This window comes from Acipenser ruthenus, chromosome 2, assembly GCF_902713425.1.
Source record: "Acipenser ruthenus chromosome 2, fAciRut3.2 maternal haplotype, whole genome shotgun sequence".
Classification (NCBI taxonomy): Eukaryota; Metazoa; Chordata; class Actinopteri; order Acipenseriformes; family Acipenseridae; genus Acipenser; species Acipenser ruthenus.
Genome location: NC_081190.1, coordinates 26,113,017 through 26,137,499, shown reverse-complemented (window position 1 = coordinate 26,137,499; position 24,483 = coordinate 26,113,017). Strand labels below are relative to the sequence as shown.

Below are 24,483 nucleotides of genomic sequence, written 5' to 3'. Positions count from 1 at the left end.
TAGCCATATTGATTTGTACTACATTGAATTCAATGAGAGATAAAAAATAAAAAAAAAACAACTCTGAGCTGTGATTCAAACAACAAAAGAAAGAAAAAAAACATTTGCTTTCAGTAAAACTAATTTAGCTTTTCTTTGGAACTGCTTAATCAGTTTGTTTTATATCATGTTAGTTAACAACAAAAAGGCTCAGTTTTCTGACTGGTGCACTTCAAATAACTGCCAGTTATTTTCTTAGCTATTCTTTAAAACTGTTATATGTAGACTGTAGAGAAGGTTGAAAGCAAAACAACGAAAGAGCAGATAATCGCAGCTGTATTACTGGCTTTACACCATGGCCCAGGGCTATTGCACCTCTCTCACTTTAAGGTTCTAAATGTCTTTTAATGGCATAATCAAATCGTAAACATGTATAGCATTATGGCAATCTCCTTTTTCATTCCTAGGCAGTAGCAATATACATTTTGTGTGTTCTCTTGCTTCACTTTGAAAAATCAGACAAAGCAATAATAATAATAATAATAATAATAATAATAATGATAATAATAATAAAATGCAATGCGATTCAAATACATGATTATGATTATTATATTCTGATATTTGTTACACATGTTTTATAAATCTAGATCATGTGTGTTTACAATTTCACAAATCTACCAGATAAACAAATCAGTAGTATATTGATCGACTTGTAATGCCCAAGGCCATCAGGCCACCAGTCAATGTTGTTTTAACAAAAGTCAGATTTCAAAGGCAAACAAGGTAAAACATATCATATCATAAATGCAACCTATGTGTTTTTTGCACAGCGGGTTTACAAAATTACATTTTAGCCCTGAATTGCTATTTAAACATGCATACAAATGTATGTAAATTAAATCAATAAAAAAACGTTCAAAATCAGTTCATAATGATATCTAAAAGAGGAAGCCTAACCTGTAATTTTTACAATCGGCACCCTAATTTTGTATTCGATTATCGTATAGGTATTTATCAATGATAATCAATGCACTGACGTTTTAGTTTTCAAAATAAAGAAGATCCAGTAACTAAAAACACTGTTGTACATAATAGTTAAACAAAAAGCCACAATGTATTTTTAAATTAGCACACTTCTGATTATAAAAAAAAAAAAGAAATACAATGGACTTGAGTTTCAAACAACTGAAAAGAATATGCGTGCGAACTAATTTATATCTGAACTATGGTTGTTCATCATTGCTGTTAACATTTTATGTCCAAAAGCAAAGCAAAACATTTGAATTAATCTCACAAATCCTGACTAATTTAAGTATCATACTAAATTCAGCTTCTTTTCATATAATATTACCATATAATCCAAACACAACATGCTTTGAAACAAAAGAAGGTAATCAGTAGAAAACGTATTGCCTTCATTTTTAAATCAAGAAAACGTGAATACAATAGGCCAACCTCTGAATGGTCTTGTCCAACACAAATGTAGAGTGTGTAACGAACGCACTAATCCTAGCAACGCAGTAATCTACCGTACTAGCACTAAAAGAAGCGCACTTTCACACAGTCAAGGTTTTAATACAAACCGGCAACAGGAGACTTCAAACTGGGTTCTAATTGGATGCATCGATTCATCAATAGGTAATCGAAGCTCAGAAAATTTAAGGACAGATGATCAATAATCGATGCATTGATTAATTGTTGCACCCCTAGTAATTTTACTTATGTTTAACAAAATAATACAGCTAAGACTCGCATTCATTGTTAGAGACTTTGAGATGGCGGTATTAAAACCGAAAAGTGAAGGTGGTTGTTAGGGTTAATATTGTGTCCAGGATCACTGTATTTACAAACAGCTCATATTGGTATTAAAATATGTATTGGAATAACTGTTTTGTTGTTTGTATAATCTGTAAGCATCTTTTTAATCTCTAGAACCTGGCATGACAAGCTGATTTATAGAGAAATACTTGCCGGTATAAGGTGTGTGAGGAGAAAACATGTGGGAATGTGGCTGGGGCTGTAATTGAATGATTAAAGTTTAATGAGGCTCCAGCCACAGGTGTATAAGAAGGGGAATCACGGGTGTTAGAGAGGTTAATGTCGGTGTTGGTGAAGGTGTGTGTTGCTGTCCTGTTTATGTCTGTGAATTTTTGTGTAGGACTTTTGTCCCTTGTGCCCATTTATTTGTTTAGTGGTGTTTTGTTTTGTTTTGTTATTTGTACTGTATTAGTTATTAAACATGCGCGATAGTGCCTCAATGCAACTTCTGTGTTCTGAGTCTCTCTCCCTGCCGGTAACAGCTTGACCGTGATGCTGCCCTATCACGTTGTGGTATCGGAAGCAGGTTAGCGTTCCTGGAGACTCAGAGCAGGACTGCAGTTGAAAAAAAGAGAAAAAAATGTAAAATGAAAAGAAAGGGCCTCTATCGGGATGAGGTGGAGTGAGCTGAGGAATGGCTCCACCTGAAGGCTCTCCCAGCTCCAGCCCGAGTGCCGAAAAAGGGGAGGAGTGGCGGTGGAGGTGCTGCCTGCCCGAGTGCCAAAGGAGGTCAGCTGGCACACCTGTCTCAGCGCTCACAAGACATCAGGTTTGTGCCTCGTCTTTGGGGAGTGGGGGCAATTCATGATCAACTGCTCCCACCCAGAGGAGGAGGAACAGCTGCCAGCCCCCGGGCCCAAGAAGCAGGAGCCATCTCCAGCTGTATGTGCCAGCAACACGTCTGAATGGGCCAGCACCGCCCCCCCCCCCCCTCCCCCCCCCAGGGCTGTGGGAGGGTAACTGGGACGCCTACTTCCGCGCTCTTGAGGCCTCAAGTTGGTGCTTCGTCTGCGGGGAGTGGGGGCACTTTATGATCAACTGCCCCCTCCAAGAGGAGGAGGAGGAACAGCTGCCGGCCCGAGTGCCAAAGAAGGGGGAGCCGTCTTCAGCGCCAAAGAAGGGGGAGCCTTCTCCAGCTGCATGGCCGGAGGTACCAGCGTTGCTGCCACCATTGCCGCTGCTGGAGTGCCCCGCAGCGCTGCCAGCGTTGCCACTGCCAGAGGGCCCCACACCGCTGGCAGCATTGTCAATGCCGGAGTACCCCACACCCCTGCCCAATGCAGGTCAGGAGGGTCCAGCGTTGCTGCCAGCATTGCCACTGCCATTGTTGCCACTGCTGGATTACCCCGCACCCCTGCCAGCTGCACATCCGTCCGGAGTGGCTGCCAGCATGCTCACTGCTGGAGTGCCCTGCATTGCTGCCAGGGCTAGAATGCCCCACAGCTAGAGTGCCCCTTGCTTCTCCAGTTTGAGCATGAGTTTGAAACTCCAGAGAACAACCTGTCACAGCTCTATAATATTTATGTATTTCATTATTCTAAAAAAAAGCAACTGTATTTTATTTCCCAAAGGTGTGCTGACAACGTATTTGCAGTTTTTCATTTTGTAAATTATGCTATAGCCGATGAGTGGGAAGCTGAGATTTGTGAATGAATATTATTCTGAAGGCACTAACAGCATGCTTCCTGACAGCCGTTTATAAACAAGGGAATTAATGAGTCCCAGCATGTCTTTATTTAGCTTCTCTCCTGGGTGCACGTTTTTGATATGTCTGAATGTGTAGAACACAGACACACTTATTTTCAAAGACCCAGCAGATCTGCAGCACCACTTATTCCCTACATGCTTTCTTTTGCCAGACCTATACCTTTTTATTATTCTGTTTTTGTTTTGCCAACGTCCTGCTGGCTACTAACATTGAGTCACTTATTTTCTTTTCACTTTTTCCCCCTCCTTATTTTCCTTTGTGCTCACCGCTTTCAAGCTACTTTCACCACATTATACCAGTCCTGTGTATGTAACCATTAGGAACCACACAATTCGATAATAGCCTTACCATCTCATTATTCACGTTATATCACAGTAATTTGGTTTGTGCAGGTGCGCTGCAGTATTATTTTTTAAAACCCTTATGTAACAGGGACAATGTAACCTTCACTGGCTTCTCAGACTCAAGCGTGCATCTGCAGGAAAGAACCAGATACTCCATCTGTGACACGCTATCAGTGGTGTTTTGTCTACAGGGAATCGAAGCCGAGGATTGGGTGGCTGCGATTCTTTAACCGGCTGGTGGGCGTGTGCCAGTGGAGCTTCTTGCTATAAAAAGGAGCCAATAACCCCCCCCCCCCCCCCCCCCCTGGCCAGAAGATACTGGTCATTGTGACAGAGATCAAAAGGACAAAATGAACAACCTCACGTCTTGCAAACTTTTGTTCTTTCATATGATTACCAATACATTTTCACACTACAACATGATGGCAGTGGTGTCCCACAGAATCAAAGCGAGACAACCAGGAGAGACCAAGATGGACACTGACCAATTTGCGGTGCTGCTGCAAGTGATGCAGCAGGGCCAGATGACTGTTTTAAAGGCTGTGGGACCAGAAAGACAACGTCTTGACCAGTTATGACCCCCCTCCTGCATAGTGGTGGCTACAGAGGCTGACAAAGATGACATTAAGCCTCTGTTTAATTTTACCTTTCTGTAACATTTCATTAAAATACTTGCTTGGGAAACTGCTTAAAAGATACTCCAGTAAACAACCCATACACTTTTGCTTAAAATTTGTTTTTAAGAAACTGCGGACCCCGGGGTTCTCAGCGTCCCGGTTGTTTTCTTTATAGGCCACAGCCAGTTGCGTTGAAATCTCCGACAGACAAGACCAATAGGCCAACTTATTGTAGCAGTAACATTATTGTATTGTAACAAAAAATCAATAGAACCTTGTGATCCCTCATTTGGTTTCCTGGCTGAAATGTTATTAATTGCTTCAATGTACTGTAAAAAAATTGGCAGGGTAGCCATATTTATAAAATAAAATAAGCTCTCACCAGAACACCCATAACTGAAAATAATTATCCTGTGTGTAAGCTGCTTTTTAGAGCTGACAGGATTTTTTTTTGTGGGATGAGGTTTTACACTAATGGTGGAAGAACGGGGATGACAGTATTAATTTGAGCCTTTCAGGTCTGTTTATTCAATATTAGATTGTGTCAGGTTTCAGAGGCAATAAGCGAGGTTGGATGTGGAAACAGATGCTGCAGAAAGTGGTGCTAGTTGGCTGTTTCCGCTGAGCCAAAGCACTTCCAGCATGTTGTTAAGTGAGATCATGTCTACTCTGTGGAAGCTGAGGTCCTCTCTCATCTGTAGGCATTTTAAGGTCCCACTGGTACTTTTTTAAAGAGCAGGACGGGGCTAGCTAACTTTTGTTTGCTGACAACATGTTGACCTACGTGGTCTTGGTAGTGAGCTGTGCTGTAGAAAACACAGAATGAGAAAAAAGGCAAAGCTGTATGTATTAGATTTTACTTTTCAACATGACAGTAGAGAAAAAAAATCTCCTTTTTATCAGCTTTGAGTGGGATCCATCTGATTATAAAGATCGGTTTGTTTCCACATGGCTCAGCCTTACCATTTTTGCTCAGGGGTTCCCTGTTATGGGCTTTAACTGAAAAGCAAAAAGGAGAAACATCTTGCCTAGTGGTTATCTTTTGTGGTCTACATCTAAAGTTCTTCAAAATATATATATATAGGAGTGGGCATCGATATGAAAATTGTACATCGATATCATGCACGTATTTTGATATTGATATCGATAATATCGAAGTCTTCCAGAACACAGAAAAATCAATATGAAACATATATACATATAGACATTAACAGATATTTACAGAAGAAAAGCAATAATTTCCTTTAACTTAGTGGTGCTTTGCTTCACAATATCCATGGAGAAAAACAAGGGAAAAATCTTTTGTAGCAGAAGTTTTGCTTTTGTGTCTACAATTATTTATTTCAGCAATTGTATTGCAAAACTCAAAAAATGCTAATTCAAAATTTCAACATGATAATGCAGAAGATTTACAAGCATTTGAGTATCCCAATTTCCCAAAAAATAGTTTTTATTATCAAGAAGTACAAGACTCATGGTACTGTTGCAATGCCCCCTTGGTCTGGAAGAAAGAAGGTTCTTTCACCAAGAGCAAATAGAAGAATTGTGAGGAAGGTTAATAACAATTCGAGATTGACTGCCAAAGATATTCAAAGTGAACTGGCTGCAAGTGGGAGTGGGGTTTCCATTTCAACCATCGGTCAAGTATTGCATGGTGAAGGTTGCAGGCCAAGGAAAAAGCCACTCTTAGGAAAGCGTCACAAGAACAATCGCTTAAAGTTTGCAAAACAGCATTTAAAAGAGGGATATAAGTTCTGGTCAAAGGTTTTGTGGAGTGATGAAACTCAAATCGAGCTATTTGGTCATGCTGGTAGTCGTTACGTTTGGAGAAAATGTGGTGAGGCGTACAAAGAAAAGAACACCATACCTACTGTCAAGCATGGAGGTGGTAATATCCATCTATAGGGCTGTTTTTCCTCTAATGGCACAGGAAATTTAGTTCCAATACATGGTAAAATGGATTCCATAGCATACATCGATTGGTACTTGCTTTCATCTGGATAACCTTTAGCAGGGAAGTACAGTATGCTCGTTTTATCTTGAAGCGACTGATTTGAGAAAAGGAAACTGCACTGTTAATATTGGTTTTTCTTTCCAGGGAGCTGGCTGCACTGCTCTGGTGGTAGCTGTGGTTGCGAAGAAGTTAGAACTAACCAAAGCTGAAAAACATGTGCACAATTTTATGATGGACACACAGCTAACTAAAAGAGTAAGTCATTAACTGAATACAATTTGACGCAACAGCTTGCATATATAACAAATACAGTATATAATTGTCATTCTAGCACTAACGTGAGACCATAAGACATGTTTGAGTTACTATAATATGTTAGTCCACGTCAGGATGAAGGATTGAGCGGCAGAACTATTTGTAACCTGGAGCCAGATCATAAACATCCAAGAATAATGCTGAATGACACAGAGAAGGAGCTTATAATGTTGTGTGGGTTTAAAATTCAGCTGTCACAGTTCCAGAGACTGTTTATTTGTTTTTTTAAATAATTTAAAAAAATTCTACCAAAGATATTTTATGTTGTTATGGCATTGGATGCAGGCAGGGTGGATATTAAGTCACATAGCCACTGACACCACACTGTATGGGTTTAAGAATCAAAATTCTAGTATATTTTATGAACACATGTTTCTTAATAAGACTTTCGCACAGTAATTTTGCAGACTTCACATTACTTTCCCGTGGTACCACAATACATTTACCACAGTTTGCCTTTTTTGTGTAATATGATTTACCATGCTTTTACTATGCTTTATTACACCTTATAATGCTTTTTATAAAACATTAGAAATAAAGTGTTATTGCATTAGCTGTTCAATACAGACACCATAGTGCAATACCCAGAGAGGACTTCCTCATTACAGAGAAGCCTCATTACAGGAAGGGGGTGAGGCCCCAGTGCCAAAGTTACAAGGACACCTCGGCATTCCTTATTGTCCTTAATATTTTTAATTGCACACAATTGTGTTGTTTCTACTGTTCAACAATTTAGGGTTGTTCATGCTTTTACAACCAATTCCTGTGAAATAAATACAGCCCTGAAAAAGCATACTTCAAGCTGACAGAGGACAGCATATACCAACTAGAGAGAAGCACCATCTGTTTACAGTATAGTGACTACCCATGTATGTATTTTTCCAATACAAAAACACATGTGGCCTATTTTAAATAGCCCCCTGGTCAGTTCAAAAGGAGTTTGGGCTGTATTGTTATACAAATGAAGAATGCTGTCCTATAATTATTCTGTTCAAAATTTTTCAAAGGTAAAAAAAATACATTCCATGTCGTATATAATGTACATTGTTGTAAAAACAAAGTAAAACAAAGTAAAATCATAGTAAAACATTGGTAGAGTACAGAAAAGCATCATAAAAAGCATAGTTAACCATATCTTCAGTACCGTAGAAACCACCTTTTGTAGTCAACCATAAGACACACAGGGCCAGATTTATGAAGTTCTTTATCTGCACCATTGTTTGTGAATGAAAAATGTAACTGATAATGTTACAAAACTTTAAAAAGCATCTCAGAAGTTTGATTTATGGATTTTAATGAATGGACTTGATTGTGATGGAGTTACCCTAGTTTTGTAAGATTAATAGGTGAAGAATTAACATGAAGTGTGTTTTGACATGGTTTAGTTATTGTTTTTCAGCATTCCTTCAATGCCATACACTCATGATTAAACTATCTGTTTTTTGTTTTGTTTTTTTAAGGTGAAAAATGCAGCTGCCAATGTACTCAGGGAAACATGGTTAATATACAAAAACACAAAGTTAGTTAAAAAGATAGACCATGCACGAGTGAGGAAACATCAACGGAAATTCTTACAGGCCATTCACCAGTGAGTATGGTTCTTTATTTATGTATGTCTTCTTATGTAATATAAATAATACAATCCAATGTCCACTAGTTTCTAAACTAAACTAAACACATTCTCCCCACCAAGTAATACAGAAGTCTGAATGGTGGTCATTCACATGCCACCAATTCTGGGTTACTTGTTACAGAGTCAAAAGTCAGAGGGGTAGTACTATGGGCCAGTCGCAGCACAAACATACCGCAATTTGCAATTTCGTTGCGACAATTAGCAAATTATTCATTTTGTCGTATGTACGAAGAGAAAATATGTTAATGAAAAGAGCCGCAATATACTTATTTAAATATTTGTTGCATCTTCTTAGCGAGGTCTCTAGCATTGCGAGAGTCGTGTGACATTATTCAAATAGCGGGAGTTGAGTTATGGTTTGCTGCAGCAGAGGGTGCCCGAAGGATAACATCTATACATGCAAGGGTGAAGAATCGAAATCTAAGCTGGAGGGGTTAGCGACACATGTGTGCAGTCTATTACGCCCAACATGTTGGGGGAACCAGAAATGTCATAGAAAAGGCTTGTAAGTACACCCTGACTTTCGTGAAAATTAGGTACTTGGGTGTTCACCTCAAAAATGCATTGAGCATAACTGGCAACACATGAAATAAGCAGACTGGGAAATGCCAGCAACAACTGTGACTGTTTAAAACGTGCTTTCAAAAGTTCTTAAATTGATGGAATTGGAAGTGTTGCAATTGTCTGCAGCTTTAGTACATCTCATTATAATATCTGAGAGCCCTCATTTGATATCCTCCACACCCTTTTTTGTGAATTTATGCAAGAACGCCCATAATTACATAGTCATCTAAGATTGAACCGCAAAGAAAAACTGCTGCCGCAAAGCATTCCCTAAAAAGTCGCTAACAGCATTGCACTTGTTTAGTACATTTCACCCAAGACTTCCGACTCATTTGCTACTGGTTTGCGACTATTGCGACAGCTGCAACATTTTAGTACATCTACCGCAGAGACTGGGTTCAGTTAATACTTGATTAATACAGAAAAAGCCTAATATTACAATATAAAAAAAATATTGTTGCTTGTAAAATGTATTTGATGTGATTGTACATTTGTAATTAATTGTACAACTGAAAGCCAAAAATATATATTTTAAGAAAAAGTGGATTAGGTTTGAGAGGAAGTTAAAACATTAATGGGCCATTTCACAAAACATTTACTACTGTTCTAAGTTCGCACCAATTTTTGTAACAGGAAAAACAAATTGGAAACTGAACACGCAAGAAAGAGGTGCAGGCTAAATTAAATTATTTGAAGTTTTTTGTTTTGTTTTTAGAGAACAAACTGGTGTTAACTTAGCATAGTGTTACATGTTTTGTGAGCATGTCAACCCTTGCTAACATACAGAAAAGATACATACTGTACTTACTAGCTAGTTACGGTCCTTTGGTTAGCTTCAATACTTTTTTTTCAAACTGTTCCTATCATTGCAGATTAGAGGTTTTCATTCTTAATGAGTTTTGAAAATGTATCATTTGTTCACTTAAGGAAGTATGCTGTTCTACTCTGTGTACCTCACAGTGCAATCTCTCTGTGCTGCATAGTTGGATACCCTTAAATGACATAGTGTACTCTCTTTACGGTGTAACAACCATCTTCTTGCCTCTTATTAACACAATTAACTTTATCATGAAGCCCTTTTTTGCTAGTTGTCCAGAATGTATTTTCACATTGCCCCAGATGAAACCCCTTTAACCTTAGAATTCCAAGGACAGCATGAAATAGGACCCCACCTGACACCCCACATAGAATCCTTGAGAGGGTCAGGTGGGACCATGCTTTCTGCTGTCGCGGAAATTCGTTTATAATGTTGTGTCAGGATCAATTACTTTTTTCTGATGAGACTTTTTAATGCATGTTGCTGTTTTCTATTAATGTCAGGTATCATATGACTGTTATGGCTGCATATGTAATGAAATCTATTAATAAACAGGCTCTAATCACATTCACTGCTTTTCAGTTTAGTTTTATCTGTAGTGTTTTACAGTGGCAAATTTTTAAAAAAAATTGCTTATACAGTTTTAACTCTCAATACTTTTAACCCACTTGAGTGCTCAGGAATAGCTGAAGATCAATCTAGATTTTTTTTGTTTTGTTTTTGTGTGTTTCTTTTGCATAAAAGAATTGTCTGCTTTAATGCCCCCGTTCTAACAGATTACGGTATTGTCTTGACTTACCCATTCCCTTTGTGCTACTTTGTTTTTAGTGTATTTTACATTTACTTTTGTTTTGTTTTGTCTTTTTTTTTGTTTCAACAAAATGAAACTAGAGCTCGGAAGTAAGTTTGTATGAGCTGTTCTTCAAAAAATGTTAAGATTCTGTGCATGCATCAGAGAGATCCTATTTCCTGTCAATCAAATGGTATGATCACTGCCATGGAAACGTATTCCAAAATCATGATCCTATCCGTGATAAGTGGAATTCACTGCACACATAATAGCACAGTGTGTTCCATTTGAAAGCACGCTGCTGTATTTGCACTAGTTTCTATTATTGCCATCACTTGCAGCTAAACCAACCACAGATATTAATTTACTGGGGCCAGATTTTCAAATCACAAAGGTGTTGGTCACTCACAATTGTTTTTGTTCTGTTTTTCAACAAATGCATGTGCATTCCCAGATATGCACCACATTAAAAACCCTGCACTAAATATTGCTGTAAAAGACTTGTTTTTTGACTTGAGACTTGTTGTTCGGAAGTGCATCGTGCATCAGATTGTAAAATATCTCTGTTACATAAAAGCATGTAAGCCAGCATTTCCACAGAATAAAAAGCACAATCAGTGTTGTCTTGCATATTCACAGCAGTTTTGAAAATCAAGCCTGATATTTTAAATATCATTTCAAAATTAGATATAATTCCACCTACATTAAAATAATTACAATGAAATAATGCATTGTTTATTGTTATACATTATAAAGTATTTATGAAATACAGTAAATGCTACTGTATAAGCAACAGTCTAGTGTAGATGACTTTGGTTTGCTTGTTTGTTTAGAAGTGCCTCTGATTGATCTAAATTGCCCAGTTCCAGTTCCAGTTCCTATTATGGTCATACTGGATGTATATGGCTTAAACATAAATACATATATAAGTATTTAAACACTTATATGGATATGAACCACACAACCTGAATAGTAAAGAATTGGGATGGATAATGGCCATAGTACAAAAAGAAAAGAAAAGGATAAATACAATAATAAACACCTCCTGAAGTGTTATTTGGCCAGACAAATTACTAGATAACAGGTATATCATATGTAGTTGAGTGGTAATATAATACAGTAATGGGTCTGAGTGATCGATCAGGCTTGTGAGTAAATGGTCTACCAGCCACTCATGAGTTTTCACACCTTCCCTCACTTGTGGTGGAAAATGCAATATAAACTTATGTGACATTGCCTAAAGAAACAGTATTGTGAACATATACTTTATAACCAGCTCATTGCATCTTAAGTTAAATTAGATACCCCCATTTGTAGTCTTGTGTAAAGCAACCCAATAACAAACAAAAATGTAAGAGATTCAATTTAGTGGGGTCCCAATCGAGAACAGCCCGGAAAAAGGACTAGCACAGCTAAAACACTTCACTTGCTTCTGTGAAGTTCTAATTTGGGTCCCTTTAACCACTTGTTCTGACATTGAATTATTGATGTAAACCCCAAAAGAGATGTTTTGTAAAGCCCCTGACTGACCGATAACTTCTTCTATGAAAATCTTGTCTTCATCATTAAAGCAGAATTGATAAAAGGCCATAAAGTTAATGAAATATTCCAAAGTTAATGTGAAATGAAAAATTTCAGTAAAGCTGATCGTCCTGCATCAAAGGCACACACATTCTGGTTAATGTGCATTTGAGTTTTAAAGGTATATATTGATATATTGAGGGTTTGTTATAGTGAAGTTAGCCTGTACCTATTTTTAGACCGTGAAATGCAGTGAAATAAGCCCTTTTTTTACGTGAAAAAGTACAGACCTTGTCATAAATCTTTTGGGTATTATAATTTGTTTGCAGAATTGCACGCAATTTAATTTATTACTTTTACAATCAAATATGCATTTGCCAGACCTGTGCATCTCTCATAAAGGAAAATGTAAGATCTACGTTGTAAAGAGAAATGCACTCAGAAATACACTATTTACACAAACAACCAAATAGACTCAGGAGTGGCAAGGGGAGCTGTAATACAGCAAGGAACCCCCTTCAGTTATACATGCTAATTACTAAGTCTGCTGGATTGTTGTAAAATGCATTTAATGAACTAAGGCCTTTCTATAAAGTGACATGCACAGTCATGCGTAGGAATAGGAAAATAAGCATTTGCTGAAGTGACTGTAAAAACAGAAAGCTGGCATTAAGAAGAAGAAAAAAACATTTAAGATTTGTTAGGGTTTGTATGGTGATATTTGATTTTATTAGCTTTTCCAGAAAAATGTTATTTCTTTGCAGAATCACAGATGATCTCAGATAAGTACACTAAACTGATGCATCAAAATATCACTAAGGACTAGTGTTTAAACAGAATAAGTGTGCAAAAATGTGATATGGGCTGCTTAAGGAATCCTCAGTAAACAGGTTACAATGTCAGACATTAAACAAATGACCACATACTGTATTGCTTTAGCTGCAAGTTAATGATTTGTTTTTCATATTGGTCAGAATCTTGCTTATCACTGACTCTCCATCGGGTCCAGACACCTTCTAATCAATTCCATTTCAGACTGAACAGAGCTAACTCCTGTATCTAGTCACTTAGGCATAGGAATAACCTAATTTCCAAATCATCTAAGCAGGTCACACAGTGCCTAAATTCAGAACTTCCTATGTCTATTTGTCATGATACTGAAGCTTTTGAGAATTGTTTCTGGCTTGTGTTTCATACTGGTAAAAAAAACTATATTAAATTGTTTAAACACATGGCAAACAACGCTCAGTGATCATGTAACATCTCTCTTGCTATTTGCTTTATTTTGCGGTGTGGAGAAAGCATGCATCTCATTCAACCAACTACATAACTAACTGGATTATGATGCCAAAGTAACACAAGCATTGTCCATGTGGATGTATGATCTGTGCATGATGTCTGGAGACCGCAGTTAAATGAGCTGTTTAATGACTGCTTTCCAAAAATTCCACATTTAGATTAAGAAGCGTAAAAATGGAACAACGAAAGCTGAATGATCAAGCAAATACTTTGGTGGACCTGGCTAAGGTTAGTACAGTTCAAAATCAATCCATTGTTTGTCATAAACGCTTACTACTTAAAAAGGAGAACAGGGCAACTCTGGAATTTCTACTTCTATAAAATCTATTTTGGGAACAATAGCTGAAGTGAAATGGCTTTGGAGATGTCATACGTCAAATGAAATATAATGAAGAGGTCTTTTTGTGCCCTTTTAACATTGAAGGGGTCATTGCAGTTGTCTCGCTGCAGACAAAGGCTTTGATGATCTCCTTGTGGAAATCTCCCAAAAGGTACACATTGTCATGTGATTGAGAGGATACACTATATGGTAAAGCACTATCCTGTAATATGCATTGTATCGTGCTTATGAGGTCAAATTTATCAACCTCTTTACACCAAAATGCATTTTGTCCACATTTGACAAAAAAATGTCCTTATGTTGTTTTTACTTCCTCATTATCTGATTTATTTTCCCACACCAAACAAAAAAAAATGATGCTAATTACACTTTTGGTATAAAGACCTCCACCAGGGTCTCCCAAGTGGCGCATCCAGTAAAAGGCGCTCCACGCGGAGCGCAGGATGTGCCCTATAGCCTGGAGATCGCAGGTTCGAATCCAGGCTATGTCACAGCCGATCGTGATCGGGAGTTCCTAGGGGGCGGCGCACAATTGGCCGAGCGCTGCCCGGGTAGGGAGGGCTTAGGTCGGCAGGGGAATCCACGGCTCACCGCGCATCAGCGACCCCTGTGGCCGATAGGGCGTCTGTGGTTCTGCAGTGGAGCTGCCAGTTCTGTGTTGTCCTCCGGCACTATAGGTCTGGTAGCATTGCTGTGGATCCGCAGTGCGAAAAATGACGGCTTGGCAGGAGCACGTTTCGGAGGACGCGTGCTCCAGCCGCCATTTCCTGAGTCGGCGGGGGGGTTGCGAGCGGTGGGCCGAGGATACAAATAATGATTGGGCACGCTAAATTGGGGAGAAAACCGGGGTAAAAAATTGGCGACGACTACATTTTTTTTTTAAAAAAAGACCTCCACCATGCTCTTTTCAATGTAATACTACTACCATGTTGATTAACATGGTATCTTGAGAATTCAGATGCAGTTTCTGCTGTGCATAGCTTTAATTGTCTGTCTATGTGACTGTAAAACTGTGTCTGGGGAATAGACAGAGGTTAAAGAAAAAAAACACATGTTTTCACAGCTTATGGTACCCATCATCATCATATTCTTAGTATTATTATTTAACAATATGTATATGTATATATATATATATTAAATGTTGGAAGTTCTGAATGTATTAGTTAAAACTTCAATGTATAAAAGTACATGTATGACTAGTGTAGAAAATGTCAAAAACAGATTTTTTTTCTTTTTAGAAACATAAAATGATACAAATAATGATTATAATCACCGATTTCCATCACAAAACCGTTTTATGCTTATTCCCCACCACTTTGCTCATGTTTTCCATGACTAAAAACAAATGAAATGCAGAACATTTTCCTGGGAAATGTAAAAAAAAAAAAAAAAATGTAAAGGCCGTGAACAAGACTATAAATGGGGAACAAAAACATACAAAAAGTGCTTGTTATACAGGAACGTGAATATCAAAAGCATGTTCCAGGTAATGCTTCCAAACTTTCATTAAAATCACCATCGGAACCAAAGAGCTATTGAGTTCTACAGTTTGTACTTGTACTGGTACAGTTTGTACTTGTACTGGTACAGTTTGTACTTGTACTGGTACAGTTTTTACTTGCGCAGTAAAAGCCTTTAGAGACACAGTAGTACTTGGAATGGGTGCATTCCCATGATGCTGCCAGACAAAATAATCCACTTGTGCATTTTAAGAGAAAAAGACCCCCAAACAGACATTTCTACAGCAATAAGCAGTAACGTATTGTAAGTGGAAACTATTTGAAGTATTGACTCTCATCAATTAATTTCATGAGCAGGGAGTTAATGCTGATTTTAATTAAATGTTTTAACATCAAGGCTTATTGCACAGACTCTGAATTCCACCAAGTATTGCTGGATTGAAATGAATAGGTTATGAAAAACAAGATAGTCTTCAAGCAATGAGCTGTTGAAAATGATCGAGAGTGGCAATATATCTATATATCTATATATCTATATATCTATATATCCCACATGCTTATGCAAAGAGCTTGTACAAGCTATGGTCATCTGTGATAAATAAAGATAGACTGAATTAGTCTTAGTACTTCTGATAAAGACTTTTCCTTAGTCAACATATGGTTACTGGGGACTAATAGTAAAAAAAAAAAAAAAGAAAAAAAACATATGTTTGTAATTGGAAAGTAATTAAGAATTAGTAACATTCAGACAGCAAAAGACTGATTGCCCATATGTAAGCATAAAACAAGATCATTCATAATGGTAAAAACATATTCAAACTGGAGATGCAAGTGTTTGATTGTTTTTCTTGTTTTATTTCCTTTATTTTCTTTTTATGTTTGCAACCATTCTGAGTGGGTTGAGGTCTGGTACTCCAATGTGAGATGTAATCATTTTTCTCCATACAAGCTGCTGCTTTACATGGCTTTGAGCTTGCATAAGACATATTTTGTTTTTAGCCATTCTCTGTGCTTCCTGATTCAAGAAAAAATAATCATACATGTACCACTGTGACCTTACAGCAGGCCTGATTAGAATCAAGAAGGACAATATATGTCCAAACAACATGGATTCTCCTATCATATATATTACTGTGTACTGTGTGTGTATATGTATGTATGTATGTATATATATATATATATATATATATATATATATATTATATATTATATATATATATATATATTATATTTAATGTGTATGGCTACCCTAGTCATAATAGCTTTCTTGCTAATACCTTTTCTCTGTTTCTGCCATTAGACACAAAATATCATGTATGACATGATTTCGGACTTAAACGAAAGGGGTGAAGACTTTGAGAAGAGGGTTGTTAACCTGGAAACTAAACTAGAAACATTAATTGGGAGCATACAAGCTCTCCCTGTACTGCTTAGCCAGACAATTGGCCAACACCAGAGAGAGTTCCTCGAAGTTCAAATGCAATCCCACGACAAGCAAGTTTCCTGCAGTGCTGAGCGATCACGGTCCTTATCCAGACGAAGGAGGTCCTCTTCAACGGCACCGCCAACTTCATCAGAGAGCAGCTAGTTGACTAATATACCCACAAGATAAAGACTTTTTGCCATCATATGGTCAATATTTTAGCTTTTATTGTAAAGCCCTATGGTTTTAATCAGTGTTATCCGGGTTCTGATGTCAGAATCCAGGGAACCTGAACAAAAATGTTTTAGGCCAAAACAAGTGAGAATTTTTTTTTTTTTCCAGATGCACAGTGAATGCACCTACCACTGCTATATAGATTGTTTCTTCTGTAATTACACTACCTTTTTATTCATGCACTTCAATGAACTTTACTATTATATAAAATATAATAAAATTAATTTCTGCATAGTTTTTTGGTCAAATTTGGAGTTCAGATGAGTTCAGAAGTATTAAAGGTTTGTATAATGATCGTCAAAGAAATCAATAACAATTGTTAATTTGCTGTTGTTTTGATGAAACAATTCTAAAGGGAAACAAATTATGGAAAATCAGTAAAACATATATATATTATTTAACGAAAGGGAATAACCCAGAAAACAAGGTTTGGAGCAAGAAAAGAAAGGCCGGATATAGATCTTATATCAGTATGCTGATGATTTTGGACAAAGAGATATTCCCTGTTTTAACTGATGTTTGTTCTAGACATGGAGCTCAACACTTTGACTCACACTGCTTGTGCATTCACAGGCCTGCCCTTGATTCTTTCAGCTGGAGGCTTGCCATAATTCTAAGGGACAGGCAAAAGCCCCCATTCACTAATTCCTAACTGAAGTCTTGCCTGAGACTATTTTTTTCTTCTCTGTCTTCTTAGCACATTATTTTGCTCCAGTGGCCTTTTGCTATAGTAGTCTTTTTTTATATTATTAAAGTTGACTTCAACTGAAGACGGCTTTGAAAGCAAGTCCTAAACTGAGTAAACATTCCCACATAATTGTTACTTTAAACCTGCAGTATTCCACCTATCATAGATGGTTAGGTTGCCTCCATTTTGACTGAATGACTCAGCTCCGGCACTCATCTGGACCTAGTTTAATTGGGTTTGGACTGGAAGGTCTATTGTTGATGTCATAAGATTTGCGTATAACGCTCTCCTAGTAACCATAAGGCACACCTGGAGGTGGTGATATCACCACCGAATTGCCGAGGCATCCAGGCAGCTGCAAATACAATAGGGCCATTGCCAGAACTGAGTCATACAAAGAAACATTCAAATTTGGGATTTTCATTTAAATTAGATTAAAGAGCAAGTAGCAGGGTTCCACATGTTGCTACAACTGTTTAAATACCGTATCTGTAATTTTTCTTTTCCTTGTTAACATCCTGACAACTTTTTATACTTATTACTTTAAAGTCTGTTTCAAAGCTCTTTTCAAAATGGCCACTCTAGTGCACTAATACAGCAAAAACTATCCATGATGTGGTACGGAAAAGAAAAGCCAGAGCACTTGTTATGTTTTTTTTTTTAAATCTTCTTGCAGTAATTTACTCTCAAACCCCAGTGCACTAGAAAAGATCTTTGAAACAGACTTTAAAGTTATATGTGTACAAAGTTATCAGGATATTAACGATGAAAAGAAAAAATAGTGGTACATTATTTAAGCAGTTGAAGCAACAGGTGGGGACGTATAACGCTATATTTTTCAGAACCACACTACTTACTATTTAAGAGCTTGGAAACAACACAGATCTCCAATTACAAGAGGTATTTTCAATCTTGTAGTGTTTTGCTAAAATGGACAAATTGTTCTAGGAAGCCTTCTCCTTTCTGTATTTCTTGGTTTAATGGCAATTTTCAGTCCAAACACTGCACAAAGAAGTTAAATCCTGTGCAAGGGTGATCATTGATTTCCTTTAATGTGCATCTCTGATGCTTATTGACAGCTCTGCTCATTCACTGTGAACTTAAATAAAATGCATGCATCTCCTTGGGGACTGCAACAAACATTTTAGCTGAATTAACAACGTTTTCAGTGAACAGGAAAATGCTTTAATTGGTGAAAGCCCACATGATTTGTTCTTTCTTTAACATGGAGTCCCAATACTACGGTGTGGTAAATACACACTATAGCTTTTGATTTCTCTAGTGTATGAAATGGAACTAGCGTAAGATAATAAAAACAAAACCAGTCAATCACTGGGGCAACTGTGAGGACTGCCACAAAAGAGAGCAAAGTATTCATCTTTAAACTTTAGCAAGACCTCAGTTTCGGGTCTCATTCAGTCACACAGTACCTAAACACATCAGGTGCAATTACAACTCTTATCCAGGTGACAGAGTAGCAGTAGGCAATTTGAGAGCAGTTTGAAGGGTATTTCAAAACAGCCTTAGTGTACATGTGGTGTACAAATCAATGAAATGACTAGTCTGTTGACGTTCTGTTGAAAGCATTTGATTATTGCAAGAGAATGACTCCTCCCAGGGTATTAGTGATATTGAGTGTCTCTGAAGACCACCCCCTCCCCTTTAGTTACGTCATGTAAAATTAAATGAAATCAATTGATGACGTTCACTGTGTCCTCTTGGTGAACTTGTCTCATAGACAGATAGATCTATACTTTGTTCTTATTAGAATACAAGAAGTAGCTTTTGTAATACACAATTTGTATTTATTTTTTTTCATTTTATGTCCATATTTCCTGAAACAAGCACAGGATTTAATACAAATTTAGAAGCTGCTGTAACCAAAAATCCTGGTTCTGCTACAATAAGGGACAACTGGCATGGCTAATTCAAAATATGAGCAAGAAAATCTGTACATATTTCACAAATAAGAAAATATATCTACCACGCTTCTGGTTTTCTATCAAGTGCCAACATCCCAAAGTTACAGCAATTTAAACAGATATTTTTCCTTGCACAGATTCAGTGATTAGAGTACTGGGTCACTTCTTGCTGCATTACCAAAATGATTCCTGTTGGATCTGTAATATTGATAATTAATTGCAGGTTCCTCAAAAGACATAGGCGTCTCAATCGCCAAACCCTCTACCCAAATGCAAAATCATCCATGTTCATCCATGATCATGTTCCACATGTTAGATGGAGAAGGAGAAAGACTGACACAAACAGATTCCCTTTAACATAGAAGACAAAATAATACTCTATTGCCTTGTATTGTACTATAAACCTGACACATCCCCTTCACCTAAATTAGTAAACTGCATTGTTATTCATCTCACAGACCCAATCTTTCGTTTCTGTAAACTCTGCCTCTTCCACACAGATGGATTGAGTTGGCAAAGAACTACACAAACAGGTTTAGAGCAGTTGGTAACACCTGGCTTCAGACTCCTACATCTCTGTTTTTGTCTGCTATTGCATTTGCCCTTGAGATACTTTAATACTCGCTAATCACACATTTAAGAACCACGTGACTGACTTTTGAAAAGGATGAGCCTTTATTTTGCAACAAAGGATCTTCAGAGTGGGTGCTAGCCAGCATGTGGGTGGAAAGCTACAGCCATTCAACATCATTTGTTATATATATATATATATATATATATATATATATATATATATATATATATATATATATATATTAGAGGGCAGCACTAATATATAGCAAGTAGAAAATCTTTTTCGGGTAATGATTAAATAAATCACATATATTAATGTTTTAAGTGCATGATACATATTTAAATATTATATAGTACACATACATTTAGTCCCTTATGATCTGTAAATGTGTAACCTTTTTTAGTACTACAAACATCGAAATAATAATAATAATAATAATAATAATAATAATAATAATAATAATAATAATAATAAAGCTGACAGGAGGAAATAGACCCCATGGGAGCTGACAAGGGTTTAGCCACCCTAGCTGGCAGTATCCAGCTCTGTGTTTTCAAATGGATCAGGATGCTGAAGACACCCGCCCAAGGCTTCTAAGAAATGAAAGAGAAAAATACCCCTAGAATCTGCGAGAGTGGGGGTGGAAGTTATCTCAAGGTTTGACAACATGGTTAACGACTTAGGAAAGGAAACGGATATGAGAACGGAGAGTTATTTGCAAAGGACTAGCTGAAGATTTGCAGTTAGCAAAGACATGGAGCTCCAGGTTTGTGTCTGTGGCTGGAGCAAAGTGACAAAGGTTAGGGGTTTGAAGATTCATCAAGGGAGGATGAAATGCTTGAGGGAGAAGGGGCAAGGGCCTCGCACTGACCAGTACTTCTTACGAAGTCAGTCAAGTCAGTCAAATGAAATCCAGCGACAGGAAGCAAACCACATTATGCAGGATATCAGCACCCCTTACTACCCTTACTAGATGAGAGGAGGACTTGCATAAACAATCGGATTCAGTGGTCAAGTGTTGCGACGCATAGTGAAGAACTTATCTGAAGCAGCAGAGAGGAGCAGCAACTGACTCTGGTTGAGATGAAAAGATTCTGGTTGGGGACCTCAAGCACAGTAGAAAGAAAGTAACATCGATGGAAAGGAAGGTAAGTAATCTGGGCTTAGCTGAGTGGAGGACGGAGGGGGGTGATGCTGAGACGCCAGAATCACTGTCGAGCCCTCTTAAGGTATCGTGGGCTAGTCGATGAAACACCAAGGATGGAAGGTGCCCACTTGAAGACCCCAGGGAAGTACCCTACTCAGCTCAGTCCAGACGGTTGTCATGCTGATGTGCTAGGGAGGCTGCACTGTGGTTGATCCCTGGAGCCAGCATTGCAGCCATTGTGTGTGCTGATGCGCCAGGGAGACAAAATAGGCTGATCCCTGGAGCCAGTATTACACTTCAGCCATCAACACCAGGCAGAAGGATATCTACATCATCAGATGGAAGGAAACGCAGATGGATCACATTAGATTACAGTAAAAGAAGCTATGATGTGCTTATCTTGGCGAGAGCTGAGTCCAATATTAGCATGAAGTTTTAACACCTACTCTCATGTAATAGAAATAATAATAATAATAATAATAATAATAATAATAATAATAATAATAATAATAATAATAATAATTGGTTTGACAAGTTTTCAAATTGTCTGGAAACAGGCAGCCATCACACTGATAAATCAGTGAAATTGGCAGGGTATGGGATTTGAAGTTTTTAATATCTAATTAACAGTGGGCAGTGGACACCAATAAACTACATTCCCAGAGTACAATTGAGCTATGAGAGTTAGATCTGGTTTTTTTTATACTTTCAGCTAAAAAAAAAAAAAAAAAAAAATCATGTTTATTTTTTATAGTCAACCTTTAGGAATTTCTAGTGGCACCTGTGCACCTAAATAAAAATTTACGTTCGCACAAGAACATTTTTAGTCACATATGCGACCAAATTAGTCACACTGTGGAGTCCTGTTGTTATGTTGTTTTGTTTCCGATTTAGTTCCAGAGAATAGTCGCCGCAGTTATTATTATTGAGGTGTACTTGCCGCTCGCTGTGTTACGTCTTTTATTACACCGGCCAGAGACCCGCCCTTACAACTGTACTGTCATATTTTCTACATTTTCTTTAAATTCTCAAATTAATAAATCGGAATCCGGATAGTAAAAAGAGACCCGGGTAGCGTCGGGTTTTCGGGTACCCGTGCCGACCTCTAATATATATATATATATATATATATATATATATATGAAAACTAAAGTACAGGAAAAATTCCTCTCACACATATATTTGTGTTTTCATTCAATAAATATTATATTATATTGAATACAAGAGAAAGGCACTTTTAATTGACTTTAACTTTATCCAATCAATGTAAAATATTAATTTTATCATTTAATTTAGAATTATCTACTATATTGTACACACGCAACACAAGACTTTAAGAAGCAACTTACAGGTAATTTATCTGAAACATAAGCACATTGGAAATGTGAAAAAACGCCCAAAAAAGTTATCAAAAGTGCCCAGCCATTTAAAGTGGAGATATCAAAAACACAAGCCAAGTTTCAAGAAACCACTGGGGCAACCTTGCCCAGGACAAAGCAAATAGGCACAACTGTAATACCAATGGGGGCCAGGGTTGTCCCAATTGTTTCGTCTAACTTGTATCAGAAACACAAGCTAAATTAGAAGAAACAACTGTTTCAGATTAAATATGTGATTAAAACCAAGATTAACTGAGATTTTTTTAACCTCAAGATTAATCACGATTAATCTTTTTAACAGCTTGACAGCACTAACATATATATATATATATATATATATATATATATATATATATATATATATATATATATATATATATATATATATATAAAATCAAACAAACATTAAAGCAATGAAAAAATGCTAGCACATACTTTTACAGAGGAGAGTTTATGTGCTATGACCCAATCACAATGCCAGGTTGCTAGGCAATTTTATAAACATAATGTGCCATAGGGACTCATATCTCAAGGATATCTTTCTATTCTGTTTCTAGTAGTTAACTTTTTTTTTTTTTAATGACGTGGTTCTCATGAACAATGTGCAGCCAAGATGAAAGACAAACCACCCTTACCTTACTGTCCATATTGAAAGGTATTTCTATGTATTTACTATGGTGGTGTTATTTAGTGACTTTATCAAGGCATATTCCAGAAATAATTGTGGTTGTGTGATCTTAAGTTCCATCAACTCACTGAGTTGCCATAAGTTTTGGCAGATTGTAAATGCCCAAATGACCAGAATACAGCAATAACAGAGCAGGAAAACAGTCTGGTCTGTGTTTGGGGCCTGCCAAGTGAAAACTATTCAACTCCAGGGAGTGTATAGTATATACTGTTTGATATTTTACAAGAAAGTTTAGCAGTATAAAGCTGAGAGTTTCTTAACATTAAAATTCATGTTAGTATCCTTACTTTTCTCATGTAAGTGAGTCTCACATACCTTGACAAGCAGCATATTTATATTGTGTTGTTAGCAGCCTGCATACTGAAGCCATGATGCAGCATCTTTGTTTTCTGTTCTCTATACTATGGCAGGAAAGTCACCATTGCATGAATCCAGACATTTTCAATGTTTCTTACCTCACTAATTAAAAGCCCTGCTTATTGTAAAAACGGACTAGGAGTACTTCCTGAGTGATTTAGATACTTTGAAAAAAAAACAAAATAATTGTAATTAAGTGTTTACTATTTGATACTGATTTAAAAAAAAAAAAAAAACATATCCATAACCATAAGCAGAATCAATTTTACATATTTAATATAATGTTAACAGTACTGAACAAAATATAATTTATTTCTAAAAATAGTTCCTTTTTTTAATACACCAACTAAAATATCATTATTTTAAAAAAGGAATACCTACTCTATGTAATAAATTATTATAAACAAAGGACCTTTTTGGGGTAGTTTTCTGGATTCACTGTAGCTGTGCAGGAAAAATATCTTTGAAATATTTCCCTTGAAGTAACTAACTGATACATAGCAGGCTACAAAAATCAACTACTTTTTACATGTGAACTTCCATTCAAATAGATTTTGTTTGTCACATTGTGAAATATGTCATGTTTGAAGTAAAAGCTGAAACTGATTGTATTTATATTGTAGTGTTTCTGGTTCTTGGGATAGAAATAAGATGGAGGCTGAATTCAATGGAAAGGCTCAAGCCGTTTATTTATGTACAACAGCAATCATAAAAATAAAAGCATCAATTAAGGGAAAGGAACTGGGAGTCGAAAACGAAAATAAAATGATAATTTGTTTCTTTCATTTCCCTACCCACTTAATCTCTCCCGCTTTCCTTCTCTATCTCTCCATCCACACATCCTCTCCACTCACTCTTGTCTCCCCCAATCTCCCAGTCATTTCAACCCCCCCCCCCAACCCACACACATCT

The 24,483-nt window shown here is 37.1% G+C and overlaps 1 protein-coding gene across 3 annotated transcripts in view; it reads left to right on the top strand.

Annotated features, from left to right (window-relative positions):
- Positions 1–18,942, top strand: part of LOC117973660 (small conductance calcium-activated potassium channel protein 2-like) — an 82,267-nt gene extending 63,325 nt beyond the window's left edge. The window contains exons 3-6 of one of the 3 annotated variants that reach the window (XM_058992744.1): positions 6,565–6,675; positions 8,196–8,323; positions 13,518–13,587; positions 16,460–18,942. In XM_058992744.1, the coding sequence (XP_058848727.1) occupies positions 6,565–6,675; positions 8,196–8,323; positions 13,518–13,587; positions 16,460–16,747 (597 nt within the window). In that variant the 3' untranslated portion in view covers positions 16,748–18,942. The remainder of the gene's footprint in view (positions 1–6,564; positions 6,676–8,195; positions 8,324–13,517; positions 13,588–16,459) is intronic. The other 2 variants (XM_058992732.1, XM_058992738.1) reach the window with 2 other exon arrangements.
- Positions 18,943–24,483: the final 5,541 nt, after the last annotated feature.